Source organism: Manis pentadactyla, chromosome 7 (assembly GCF_030020395.1).
Source record: "Manis pentadactyla isolate mManPen7 chromosome 7, mManPen7.hap1, whole genome shotgun sequence".
In the NCBI taxonomy this organism is placed as follows: Eukaryota; Metazoa; Chordata; class Mammalia; order Pholidota; family Manidae; genus Manis; species Manis pentadactyla.
The window spans coordinates 102,997,144-103,011,749 of NC_080025.1; the positions used below are offsets into that span (position 1 = coordinate 102,997,144).

At 39.9% G+C, this 14,606-nt stretch overlaps 1 protein-coding gene across 1 annotated transcript in view; it reads right to left on the reverse strand.

Annotated features, from left to right (window-relative positions):
• SCRN1 (secernin 1) overlaps positions 1-14,606 on the reverse strand; it is a 56,562-nt gene that overhangs the window by 29,809 nt on the left and 12,147 nt on the right. The window contains exon 2 of the mRNA XM_036897439.2: positions 2,584-2,743. Within this exon, the coding sequence (XP_036753334.1) occupies positions 2,584-2,742 (159 nt within the window). The 5' untranslated portion in view covers position 2,743. The remainder of the gene's footprint in view (positions 1-2,583; positions 2,744-14,606) is intronic.

A 14,606-nucleotide genomic window follows, 5' to 3' on the forward strand; every position in this document is an offset into this window, starting at 1 on the left:
GTGTGATGAAGTAGTTACTATGGCTACTAATAAGTGACCCCAAAGTTTAGTGGTGTAAAACAACCATTTATTATGCTCATGAATTTAGTGGGTCAGGAATTTGGACAGAGCACAGCAGAGCCAGCACGTCTCACTCCACAGTGTTTGAGATGTGGAATCCTCCAAAAGGCTGTTCACTAGCAGCTGATGCTGGCTGCTGACTGAAGGACTTGGTTCCTCTCCATGTGGGTCCCTCCCTGTGCTCTGTGCGAGAGATAGTTCGGGTTTCTCCCAGCATGGTGCCTGGGATCCCAAGTAGATCCCAAAAGAGACAAAGACAAGGGAAGCTGACTCCTTGAAGACCCAGCCCTGGAGGTCCCAGAGCATCGTTCCCGCCACATCACACCAGTCAGAGCAAGCACAGGCCCTCATCAAGGTTCATGGCAAGGGTGGGGAGCAGAAACCCCACCTCTCCATGGAGGAGAGTAACATGGTAAGAAGTGCATGTGGAATGGGAATTGGTATAGCCATCTTTGGGAAATTACATCTACACACAATGAAAATCAAAGTATGGCTTCAGTTTGTTTGACTCTCTGGGAAAAAGAAACATTTAGGGAAGACAAATAGGGAAGGTCAGTAACAACTCAAGTCGGCAAACTTCATACATGAAGAGTCTACTCTGTTCCAGGACAAGAGAACATTCAAATCCAAATGATATGAACACTCAAACATGAATCAATACCCACTGGAAACAGAGAACCTAGCACTCTTCTCCACCTGTACAAAAGGAACGTCCTACTGAAGTTTACAGATTGGACCAAGTTAGTAGTGCAACATGAGAGGCAATGGTTCTGGTGAAACTCCTGTGGGAGACAGTCCACCTCAGCCCCATCCATAGACCGTCCATGCCAAGTCATACTCAATGCCACCTCCATCTCAATGACTCTGATAAATTCACCTAACGTAAGTAGCTCTTTACAGAGTCCTGTTGTTCTTTGGTACTGCTTCGTTGCTTTTAAAGGATTGAAACAGATAAACTAGGTTAGAAAATGAAATACACATTAATGAATACCCATTTAAAACCTAGCACAATCACCAGAAAAATCCGTTTATTTTGTAAGGCATAAAACACCAAAGAGTAAAGGTTGTCAGTGGAGTTTGTTAATTTACAAGCCCCCAATTTTTTTCTCCAAATTCTTCATCCTTTAACAAACAACTACCATTTAAACACACACACACCAATAAATATACTATAACCACAAGTTTACTCCATAAATACAAAGATGGTTCAATTTATCATATAAATAGAAAGAAAAAAATCAGGGATTATTTCCATAATCACTGAAAGTGATTATCACAAAGCTTAACAACTGTTCCTGGATTTTTTTTTTTAAGCACTCAAAATAGGAATTGATGAATACTTTTTTAACATGATAAAACTATATAAATCTTAATCCCAAGGCCAGCATCTTAATGGGGAAACACTAGTAGCTGCCCCACTCACATCAGGAACAAAGGCAAAGATACCAACTACCTCCACTATGATTAACATTGAATCCAAGCTCTAAGCCAATCAGACACAAAAATAATTAGAGATGTAAGAACAATCCAACTACATCCAGTTGCAGGTGTTATTAACAAAAGAATTTAGCAAAATAGCAGAATATAAAATTAACATAAAGTATCTATCATGGAAGTCTGACAACACACCCTGGGAATATAAAGAAATAGTCATTGCTGTTTCTCATACACTGCTGGTAAGAATGCAAAATTCTACACCACCTATGGAAGGAAATTGGACAATATCTAAAATCACATACTTATTTACCCTCTGACCCAGCCATCCTATTTCTAGGCAGCTATTCCATAGAAATACTGACAGAAAGTTTTTTTAAGCACTCAAAATTAAAACTGATGGACAACTTCTTAATATGATAAAAATATATAAACTGAACCAGACACTGTGATGATGCACAAGGCCATTCTTCACTTCAGCATTATTTATAACAGCAAAAAACTGGAAGACAACCCAAATGTTCAGCAATACAGGACTGTTTAAGCCATCAATGTTCCACAGAATGGAACACACTGCAGCTGTAAATTAGGAATGAAAAATGTCTCTATGTACCATATGGATTGATCTCTAAGATATGAAAAAAGCTAAGTAGAAGAAAGTATATACAGCATGCTACAATTCATCTAAGAGGAGGAAACGGGACTGGGATGAATGTGTGTGTGTGTGTGTGTGTGTAGTTCATTACATACACAATTTTTTAAACATGGTTACCTATAAAAGAGAAAGGAAATGGAGTAAATGAGACAATGTGGATGCTAGACTTCTACAAACATACCTTACTTTGAAGATTTGACTCTGAAGACACATAAATATTTTACTTAATTATGAAACATTGGCCATAGCAATAATCATAGAATTCTCCATGTTATCCTATGTTTAAGGCTATGAACAAACCTGAATGGAAACAGCAATTGACAGAACCGACATGACAATTCTGACTAGTGAGCAGGCTTCCATGAAAGAAGTCAAGGTGTGCCAGGCAAAGCCAGAGAAAGAGAATTGCGCTGAGACTGAGACACGCGACTTACCTCAACCTCGCTCCCGGGTTCGTGATTGGCAGCTGAGAAATACACAACTTCCTGCACTTCATCCCTGGGCCGAGCTGAGTTTTTCCCAAATACCACCAGACCATCTTTAGCACGTGGTGGGAAGGCCACAAAACAGTAACTCGGAGGAGCTACAGCCATCCTGAAAAGAGAGGGCATGCCAGAGAGAGACTGGAAGCAGGCCTGACATGGAACACTCCAACAGTGAGTTCTTCAAACGAATTTCACCAGCTGAAACAGTTTTAGTATTGAACTGTGTGCATAGCTCATGAAGAGATCCCAGCTGGCAAATGAAGGTGGGGCGGCTGGGGTTAGAATCACAGAGCCACTGAGACCAGATACTGTTTTGTATTCCATGGGATTAAATGAGCTCAGATTTCCAACAAACAGCAGTGGCAGCCAAAAGTGAGATGACGTAGGAGAAAGGAAAGGAAGTTATTGTTCTAGGCAGAAAACACACACACACACAGAGCAATCTGTCACAGTAATCAAAAAATAAATAAATATACCTTGTAACAGTACATTACAGAAATGCCTCAGATCAAGATGCATGGCTGCCATAATAAGAAAACAGGTCTCCAAGAAACTGAAAAAGACTCCTTTTTAATATATTTTTACTCTGCTTCAGCAACACAACCCGCAAAGACCTCTTGGTTTTCCTCCCACTTTTCCAGCTGCTCCTGGGAGGGCTTGTTCTCTTCTCCCTGGCCAATGAGCATCCTTGCGGCTTGATCCTTCATAACTCATTTAATGCTCTTTCCCTCTGGGAAGACTCATCCATCCATGCCCATTGGTCATTTATGTGCCAAAGACCTAGACATTTAATTCCAGCTCAGTTCTCAACTTGAGCTCCTGACCCACAGACCCAACCAGACGTCCAAAGCTGACTTCATCATCTTCTTCCCCGGACTGAGTCCCTTTCCAAGTTTCCCTATATCATTGGCCAGCTCCACTGTCCATCCCACTGGAGCATCCAGAACTCAGGAACTAGCCTTGCCATCTGCTTCTCTATTATCTGACAGACCCCCAAATTCCACCTGTAGATTCAATCACCTAAATCTCTATGGACACTATCCACTTCTCTCCACCTCCACTACCAAGACCCCACACCAAGCCTGGACCACTGAAGTAGCCTCCTAAGAGGTCACTCCATTACTACTATTAAATCCCCTCCAAAACATTCCCCACATTGTAGGCAAAGTGATCTTTTTAAAAGGAAGATTTGATCATGTCAATCCTGCTTAAAAGCCTTCCACGGCTTTTAAAACCTCTTCCAAAAAGAGGTTTTCCACGGCCCTTGGAATTAAGGCCCAAATCTGAACAAGCTCCTGTCCCCTCCCCAGCCTGATCTCATACCACTTGCCCCTCCACTCTATCCTCCAGCACACAGGCCTTTATCTAGTTCCTCCAGTGCTCCCGGGGCCTCTGCACATGCTGTGCCCTCTTTCCTGAGTACTCCTTTCCTTGTTCCCTACACCAAACCCATTTGCCTTGTTAGCTTCTACTCCTTCACATACCAACTCAAGTGTCCGTCTAATTTATGTTGCCATACTATGCTCCTTTAGAGTAACAATCACAATCTGAAATACTTGTGTAATTACTTTATTACCAATAATCAATATTTAGCCTTTCCCCTAAAGTCTAAGCAATATGAAGGCAGGCACCATCTCTCTTTTGCACACTACTGTAAACCCAGCCCTACATAATGAGTTTCTGCAGGATAGATTTTCACTGAATAATGAACAAGTGCTCTTTTCTTCTTTTTTAATACTCCACCAAACTGAAGTTAACTCTCTACAGCTCTTTCTCACCACCAGCCCTGTGCTCCTGCTAGAATGCCCTTCCCTTAGTCTTTGTGCATATCCTGCAGGATCTGAGTCAAAGTCCCTTCCTTCCAGGGAGCCTTCTATAAGGGGCTCTGATTTTCTCAGCATCCATAAGCACTAATGCATCCACTTTGTTCTAAGAAAGTGTGCATTTGTTGCTTGTAAATATACTGCTTCAGCTCTTTCAACTAAAGCTCCCTGAGGTCAGGACCAAGGCCACCCAACTATAGTAGCCTCCTATTATAGGCCCTCTCAACAAACATCACCTATTGAACCAGCTATCATATTTGTGTCATCAAGTATCCAATTTAAATGTGTTTTATTTTACGAGTCCAAAATATAAGTGAGAAGTAAAGAAAGCTATGTTCTCAGAAAAGCAACTGGGATTCAAAACTCAGCCCTACCACCTATTAGCTACGTGACCTTGCACAAGTCACTTTACCTCTCTGAGCCTAGGTTCTCTCTTTGGCAAATGTTTTGCTCAGACCACAGGCTTACCATGAGTATTAAAGGAAATGATGGTTGAGAACATATTTTGCAAACTGTGGGGGCTACATGAGTATAAAATATTTTACTTGGGTTTTGACTGTTTGGATAGAGCAGCACCTCAAATTTCTGTTGAGTAAGTCAATCAAAACCAACTCACTTTACTCTTAACTAGAGAAGTTACCAAATTTCAGAGTCTGCAACCTTCTTTGTGAGGTGACTGTATTGCTATGTCTACATCAGGCTACTTCAGGTTAGTCTGTACAATCACACCCGGCGTATTAGTTTTCCCTGCATTGCTTATGGTACACAGAGGTGGGGGAGCCCATGGCTCCAAAAGTAACTCCCTCCTAGCTCAGGAAAATATCCCCCTTCCCCTTTGTGAGGAAGCAAAAAAAGGCAGGAAAATAAAGAAACTCCAGTTCTTTCTCCCCTTACCCTTTCCCATTTCCACAAAAACTACCCTATCTTCAGACTTGAGGGGTAGAGAAAAATAAACCAAGGCTTTGTATGGGTAAGAAAAATCTAGAATAATTGCAAGATAAAATGCCTTTACAGTGGTTTCCTAGAATCTGGGGGTGGGAGGAATTGCTGATGAGCCAAGTAAACTTAAACAGACCCAGAAGATAAGATGGAGAAGATTCATTTACCTGTGTTTGTAGCCTCTTATGTAATATGATTCCCCTCCTCCCCCACTGTTGGGCCATTTCAAAAGTTCTGCTGCCTCATCTATGAGCAGAATCTTATTTGATCCTTCGAAATAGTAGAAATCCACTGCTCTTGCATTTATCAGATGTATCTGTAGAAAATAAAAAAGCCCACAGGGTTTTTGACAAGCCCCTGTTCTTCAGCCAGGACATCGGCTTGGTCGGCAAGGCATCTGGGCAATAAAACCCAGACGTAGTGGGTCCAAGCCTTTCCACTGAATCTCGTGAATGACTGGGAATGCCAGATGGGAGCAGAATGTTAATGTCTATTCTTTTTAATGCTAGATGAACCACAGGACTGCTCACAACCAGTAGCATACTAGCCAAGGCTAACTGTTTATTCTTCCTAGATCACCATTCTAGATACTGACTAGCCTCAGAGATGACTTAGCTGGATCTCTCTAGATCAGTGCTGTCCAAAAGAACTTTCTACAGTGATGGAAATATTCTATCTTCACTGTTCAATATGGTGGCCATTGACCTCACGTGGCTATTTTAGTGTAGTGAGTGTGATTAAGAAACTGAATTGTTAGTTTTATTACAAGCTTTAATTACTTTATATTTAAAGAGCCACACGTGGATAGTAGGAATTCTATTGTATAAAGCAGTACTACAACTTCCAAATAAACCAGAAATGAAGATTTTCATATTAAGACTTCCCATGAACCCAGAAGTACTTATTTGTGAAGTCCTCCACTTATTCTAATGACAAAATGTGCTATCATCCATATAAACTGAACTAGCAAAGAGGAGGTAGGACACTTTCAGAAGTCTGAAAAAAACAAACATTAGGAAGCAGCTGCCATATCCATCAGGCCGACTGAGTGTAAGGGAGCTCTTTCCTCCAGAGGCTAATGACGATCACAGCCGTGGATGACAATTCTACTTCCTTGATGTGAATCTCATATTCCTAACTCTGAATACTCCATGAAAGCGGCCAGCCCCGCTACCTGGAAATCATGTGTATTTCTCTGGCCAGTTCCTCTCTTTATCTCCTAAGTGAGCTGTTGATACCTTTGTTTCTCCCCAAACCTCCAACTACCTCCTCTAAGCAGGTATCTCACCTACCCCTCCCCCACAACGGATGGGTGGCTGGGGGAGAGAGACTGTTTCAGAGAGAGGATATGCAGGTTTGGGAACCCTGCGGCTGGAGAAAGGGGAAGGAACCAAGAAATCAAACAGCCAGTGCAGCTGAAGCTAGAGAGACTGGGGAAGAGGCTGGAGAAGCAGGGAGACAGGCCGGTCCACAGGGTCCACAGTGGCCTTGAAGACCGCGGCAAGGATTTAACTGTCTATCCCGTTAGACAAGCCACCAGCTTTTTTCTAAAGCTAGGTTTCAGGTAGAAAGTGAAGCCAGTTCCTATAGAGAACGTTCAAAGAAGTTGGCTGTGATAGGGAGGAGACAGCTCAATAGACAGAGTTGAAAGGATCGACAAGTAATTCCATTTCTATGTATCTACCCTCAGGAAATGATCAGGAATATGGACAAGATTTACGCACAAGTGTTCGTAACAGCGATATTCATACAGGTGAAAAACTGAAACTTAATTGTCCATCATCACAGAAACGGCTACGAATTTTATGCTACATCTATTTGGTAGAATTCTATAACGCATTAAAAAATGTTTCTGAAGAGTTTAATTGCATGGAGAAATGATTTGGGCAGGGGGAGGGGATATAAATTATCTTAAATATGTAAAAATATGCATAGAAAAAGGTTAGAAGGAAATGTGCCAGAAATATTAACAGTAGTAACCTTACCACTGAATTCTTTCAGTTTTTTTCAGTTTCCTTTAATTTCTAGTTTTCCTGCAAGGATTTATATTTATGTAAACACAGAAATGATTTTTTAAAATTAAACACAGGTGATATTACTGAATTTAAATTTTTATATTTTAAAAATTTTGGCTCTACTATGTCCTGACACATCTAAAATTTTAAACTGGCAAATTCTTATAAGAGTTACAGTTAGGATGAAATTCTTTTATTGAGGTATAATTGACATATAACATTATATTGATTTCAAACACACAACATAATGATTCAGTATTTGTATATATTGTGAAATGATCACCACAGTAAGTCTAGCTACATCTGTTACCATACATAATTACAGAATTTTCCATTTTTTATGAGAACTTTAAAGATCTACTCTCTTAGCAATTTTCAAATATGCAACACAGTATTAACATAACAATAGTTATTAATCATTATATATAAACATGATTATAATACATACACATTAACATGTATTATAATATTAATGTTAACATTTAACAATACAGTAATATTAACATTATGTAACACGCTGTACATTATATCACTATGACTTACTTATTTTATAACTGGAAGTCTGTACCTTTGCCCTCCTTCACCCATTTCTTTCACTCCCCAGCCACCGCCGACCACCACAAGGATGAAATACTTTATTCTGCATTATTATATTTATTCTCTGACACTTTGTTTTTTTTTTACAGCCTGCCCAATTCAGAGTTACTCAAGACTACACAAACTTTCATTACTAATATTCACACAAACAAATAGTGGGCCGGCCTTCTACAGTTAGCTCCTGAATAGGAGAGAAAAATCCTATCAGGAAGCTAATTCTCTGCTGACCCTGAGATGAAATACTTATGAAAGTGATTCAAGGACACTCAATTTTGTTCCTACTATTTTTCAGAATACTAGTTAACACACCAGATATTCATACTAAAAAGAACAAAAATCTGACAAGTTAACTCATCTACATACTGTATAAAACGTGCACTCTGGAATCTTTGTTTACAGGATTTTTATAAACTTGAAGTATTCATGCATGCCACTAGAAACTGACTTTAAGATTTTTCTCCTCTTCTATAACCTTACATAGCATTAAGAGATGTCATATGCTCCTTCACAAAGAAAAATAAACTAAAATTCAATTAACTCCCAATCACACATGCTAATACAGAAATTTATTGCATGAAAATTTTTTTCATCATTTATAATCAGCTTTGGAAAATGGAGTATAACCATTTGCTAATGGATCTTCTATCATCGCTGCTCTCTACTTAAAGCAACTTTAAAATCAGTGAGCAGATTACCCAGCAATCAAACCACGGTTGATGGCTTTTTTTTTTAAACTTGCTTGTTTTGAGGCACAATTCTGAAGCTGTTTTCTGAATCATGGAGTCCCAGAGGTGGGAGTGAGAGTGTATGTTCCTCTATAGGCCTAAAACTGCACCCAGGGGTGTCTAAAGCACTGTTTCCCAAACGCATGTTGTGGCCTTTACATGGGTTATGAAATTAGTGGATAGGATCAGCATTTTTTTTAAAGAATTTTTTATAAAAGAATATATGCATTTCACTTAGTAAGGTAAATGTTTGTATAAGAAACTTTAAGGTCAGGTATACATATAAACATATAAATGTGTACATGTACTGGGTTGAGATACAACATTTCTCATACTGTGATTGTCAAGCAGGAATCTTTAAAAGCAACAGGCTTAAAGGATAGGTCGACTGAGTAAGGCTCCTTTGTGGTAAATACCAATTAGGATTCTTGCCAAGCCAGCAATAAACTCACAGTTCCAATTCATGAAACACTCCAATTTACTCCCATAGATGATTAAACTGACAGGCATTTCCTAAGAAGTACTAGTTAGGAATATTTTAAAGTACACTTATTTGTGGTCTGTACTGTGTATTTTCTTGAGCAGAAATTATTTTTAATGTTGTATGCTAGTGGAAAATTATTTTTAATGTTGTAATGCTAGTGGAGGCAGGGATAAGGATACGGATGCAGTTGTAATTATTATAACATCAGGTAGCTGGTATCATTTCTGTGGTGGAGAAAAGGAGTCAGATTATTCACTAACAGGGATGGTATGAAAACGGGCTGGTACTTTCCTTCTCCCAGCACCCACCTCCAGTCAGTTCTTTGTATAAGCCACCTGTTTTTCTCTCGAGAAGCCCTGTCCCATACAGCTTCCTGTGATCATGGAAATGTTCTATGTTAGTTCTGTCCAATACAGTGGCCACTAGCTAACAGGATGACTACTTAAGCTAACTGAAGAGCTGAATTTCTAATTAACTTAAAAGTAAATAGTCGACATTACACTAAGGGAAATAGGTCAATCACAGAAAGACGACTACTATATAATTTCACTTAGATGAGGGTCCTAGAGGAGTCAGATTCAGACAGAAAAATGGTTGTTACCAGGGGCTGATGGGGAGTTGCTTATGGGTACAGCGTTTCAGTTTCACAAGACGAGAAAGATCTGGAGATTGGTTACATAACAATATGAACATACTTAGCACAACTAAACTGTACATTTAAAAATGGTTGAGATGATAAATTTGTTATATGTACTTTACCACAATTTTTAAAAATATTTTAAATAGCCACACATGGCTAGAACTATGGTACTGGACCACACAGCTTTAGAGACTGGGCTGTCAGCTGTAGTGAAGTATCCCCAAGCTCAGTGTCTAACCATCCTCCTCCTCCTTGTAAAACTTGTTTCACAATTCATGACTTCCTCTCGGGAACAAGGTATTAGTGCTTCCCTGGAGTCACTGCACAGATGCTGCATCTACCAACTGGAAGGACCAGAGGCTGGGCGCAGGCCTGGGGGCTGGATCACTGGTGCCCTGTAACTAGGAGACTGCTCACAGAATGTCTAAACAAGAGCAGAGGAAGCTGCATGGGAGAAAAGATCTTTGTCCTAAGTTCAGGGAGCTGTTACTAAAGGGCCTGAGTAAAGGTTTTCTTGGTCTGCCTGCCAAACCACTCTGCCCTTTTATGTCAATGAAGCTCCAGAGTGTCCCTCATCGGTCACCTTATCCAGTAATAAAAAAAGCCTTATGTTGTCTGAAAGAAAGAAAATGACTGACTATATATATAAGGTTTAGGCTTATTAACTGTCTTGCAAATAAATGTGACAAAGTGCCTTTCCTTGCACAAAGAAATGAAACCCACATGTGTAGCGAGGCTTATTCCTTAGTCTCCAAGCTCCTAGCTTTACCAAGTAGACAGGTTAAGTTTGAACCCAATGTCTGTGAATTACCACCTTCCAGAAAAGCAAAGATTATTGTGTATTATTTTATTTACTGATAAATCCATTTTTTAAATTATTGATGTACTGGAGCTGAAAATAGGACAAGTGATACTTATAAACTGACTTTTCTGTCATGTATCTGCTAGTCAAATGGTAAAGAATAAGTAAGGTGCTTGGGGAAGAAATTACGTAACTAAACATTGGTATGTGAAGGACAACTAATGGAAGGCATATAAATTAGCTCACCATCATCAAGCTCTGCCTCAAAGAAAGAAAGGTTCTATTAAGTGTTTCACTGAAAGCTCGAAATAGCAGAGCATAAAGCTTTTGGACTCCACAGCCAGGGAATTCCAGATTCTAATACTTAATGCCTTGAGTGAAGAACTATCTAATGGAAGACAGACCATATAGGGTATTAAGCAAATAAGCAGGCTTAAAGTCAGCGTGGGTTCGAACTGCAGCCACATGTCCCCCTTCTGTAACAGGGAAAATGACAGGGTTGTAGTGAGGTTTAAATGAGCTGAAACTTGCAAATACTTACAAAGTGCTCGGAATACCATCTGGATCACAGTAAGGACTCAATCCACTTGAGAATGAGAAAAGGTAGATGAGGAAGGCTGTTCCTTTGTCAAAGTCTGATCTGTGCAGACTTTAGAAATTTGGTTCTTTCCTTGCAGTGTCTAAATGGTCTTTCACCTTTTGAAGACTTGTTTCATTGTCACTTGATGTCTTTTAAGAGCCGTTTCATATACTCTTTCTCTAATTTCAAGGGCCACGCAGATCTCTGACGGTTAACTCCTGCGTTCCTCAGTGCTAGCTATCAGCAGACAGACTTCTAAGCAGCATGGGGTGGGGCAGGGCTGGCAGGCCCCACATTTGTTTCTTTTGGCCCAGAATGTTGGCCCAGACAATGATTTTTTTTACATCTGAATTAGCACCTAACATTTTGAAATGTAGAGGTTTTTCCCTAGAAATTCCAATACTTCGCTTGAAAGATCTGGCACCACTGGGTCCACATTCCTGCATGACAGCAACACTGGAGCTGAGTGGGGCTCCGCTCCAGTCCCCTCCACTCCCTGATGCTGAGGCCAGTGAAAGTGCCGCCTACCTACCATCAGCACCCCTGGGCTATTGCCTTTTTTTCTTTTCTTTTTTCAATGTCACGTCAACCGTATTCATTTATAATGCCTGCTAAGCCCTGTGGCCCTGTGTGTACAGGGGCAAGAGAATAACACACTTTGGAGACAAACAGAGCCTTGTTCATACACTGACTCACCCTCTGTGAGAAACAGGCAGGTTACGAACGTTCTCTGAGACAGAGCTTCCACATGTGAAAATGGGACTAGCCCCCATACACAACACAGTATCCATGTTTATGAGATCGTATGGAAAACAGCTTGTCCTGCGGCTGTCTACAGTGACATGCTTACTTTTTCCCTCCTCCTACTCACTAGGGATGCATTTGCCACTTTGAAACCATTCCTACTATGCTCCTTCACTCTCTCACCAATGGTTTGCACCATCACATCAGACACACTCACACTCCAAAGTGTTCCAAACTAAAGCATGCTTAAAAAAAATCCAACTGGAATAATAGATCCTCTATATCTCACTATCAGTTTACAGAGAACAAATGACACCATGGGGATGCAGTCTGTAAATCCAGCCTATAAGAAACTCCATGGACAAATCTAATTTCTGCAACAATAACAAAAAAAACTGCAAGGGGAGAAAAAAAGACTAGGAGACAACATTACTTAGGAGATATATCAACCAATTGCAATAAGTGGAACTTATCTGGATCCTGATTTAAACAAACTGTACAAAAATTTTAAAATACAAGTGGGGAAATATAAACACTAATTGGATATTTGATGAATTATTGTTGATTTCTTAAATACTATTATACTGTAGTTATGTCTGAAAAAAGAGCCCATATCTTTTAGAGATGCATACTGAAATATTTCCATGTGAAATATAATGAAAGTAATCCAGGATGGGGAGAAAGGGTGGAAGTTCAGATGAGACAAAATTAGCTCTATGAGGAAAATGGCTGAAGCTGGGTGGCGGGCACATACAGTTTACTATACTGTTCTCTTTACTTTTGTATATGCTTGAGATTTTCCATCATCAGTACCTTTTAAAAAATAATGTACATGAGGAAGCAACCTAAGTGTCCATCAGTAGATAAATGGATAAAGAAGATGTGGTACACATATACAGTGGAATATTATTCAGCTATAATAAGAAAACAAATCCTACCATTTTGCAACAACATGGATGGAGCTAAAGGATATTATGCTCAGTGAAATAAGCCAGGCAGAAAAAGACAAGTAGCAAGTGATTTCACTCATCTGTGGCATATAACAACACAGCAAAACTGAAGGAACAAAACAGCAGCAGACTCACAGACTCCAAGAAGGGACTAGCGGCTACCAAAGGGAAAGGGGTGGGGAGGGTGGGAGAAGGGGGTTAAAGGGCATTATAAGTAGCACACATAATATAGGTACGTCACAGGGATGGCAGTACAGCATGGAGAAGACAGGTAATGACTCTATAGCATCTTACTATGCTGATGGATAGTGATTGCAGTGGGGTGTGGGGGGCACTTGATAATATAGGTGAATGTTGAAAACACAATGTTGCTCATGTGAAACCTTCATAAGATTGTATATCAATGATACCTTAAAAAAAATGGAAAAAAAAAGTAATGCACATGATCGAAAAGACTAAGAACAAATGCTGGCAAGGATGCGGAGAAAGGGGAACCCTCCTACACTGCTGGTGGGAATGTAAACTAGTTCAACCATTGTGGAAAACAATATGGAGGTTCCTCAAAAAACTCAAAATAGAAATACCATTTCACCCAGGAATCTCACTCCTTGGAATTTACCCAAAGAATACAAGTTCTCAGATTCAAAAAGATATACACACCCCTATGTTTATTGCAGCACTATTTACAATAGCCAAGATATGGAAGCAACCTAAGTGTCCATCAGTAGATGAATGGATAAAGAAGATGTGGTACATATACACAATGGAATATTATTCAGCCATAAGAAAGAAACAAATCCTACCATTTGCAATAACATGGATGGAGCAGGAGGGTATTATGCTCAGTGAAATAAGCCAGGCAGAGAAAGGAAAGTGCCAAATGATTTCCCTCATTTGTGGAGTATAACAACGAAGCCAAACTGAAGGAACAAAACAGCAACAGACTCACAGACTCCAAGAAGGGACTGGCCGTTACCAAAGGGGAGAGGCAGGGGAGGGTGGGTGGGGAGGGAGAAGGGTATTGAGGGATATTATTATTAGTACACATGGTATGGGGGAGTCATGGGAAGACAGTGTAGCACAGAGAAGACAAGTAGAGACTCTGTGGCATCTTACTACACTGATGGACAGTGACGGCAATGGGGTATGGGGGGGACTCAGTAATATGGGTGAATGTAGTAACCACATTGTTTTTCATATGAAACCTTCATAAGAGTGTATATCAATGACATGTTAATAAAAACAATTGTAAAAAAAAAAGTAATACACATGATGTTTAAAATTCTCTTAAGGTTAGAAATATCTAACCTAATATTCCCTGAACTGACTTAATACAGAGGCTATTTTCTTGGAGTGTACTGGAGGAAGATTTGCTTTAGTGTACTGGAGGAAGAGACGAACCCCTGGTTACCCCCACCTTGCCTCATCTCTTCTCCTCAAGTGTTAAAATGTCTGTCTCTGCAAGTAGTGATTCTATAGCATCTTACTACACCGATGGACAGAAACTACAATGGAGGGTGTGTTGGAGGGGGTGAATGTTGTAACCACAATGTTGCTCATGTGAAACCATCATATGATTGTATATCAATGATACCTTAATTTTTAAAAATGTCTGTCTCTGTTCACCAGACTGCAAGCCCCCTGAAGGCAAGGACTCTCATGTAAATCTTTAT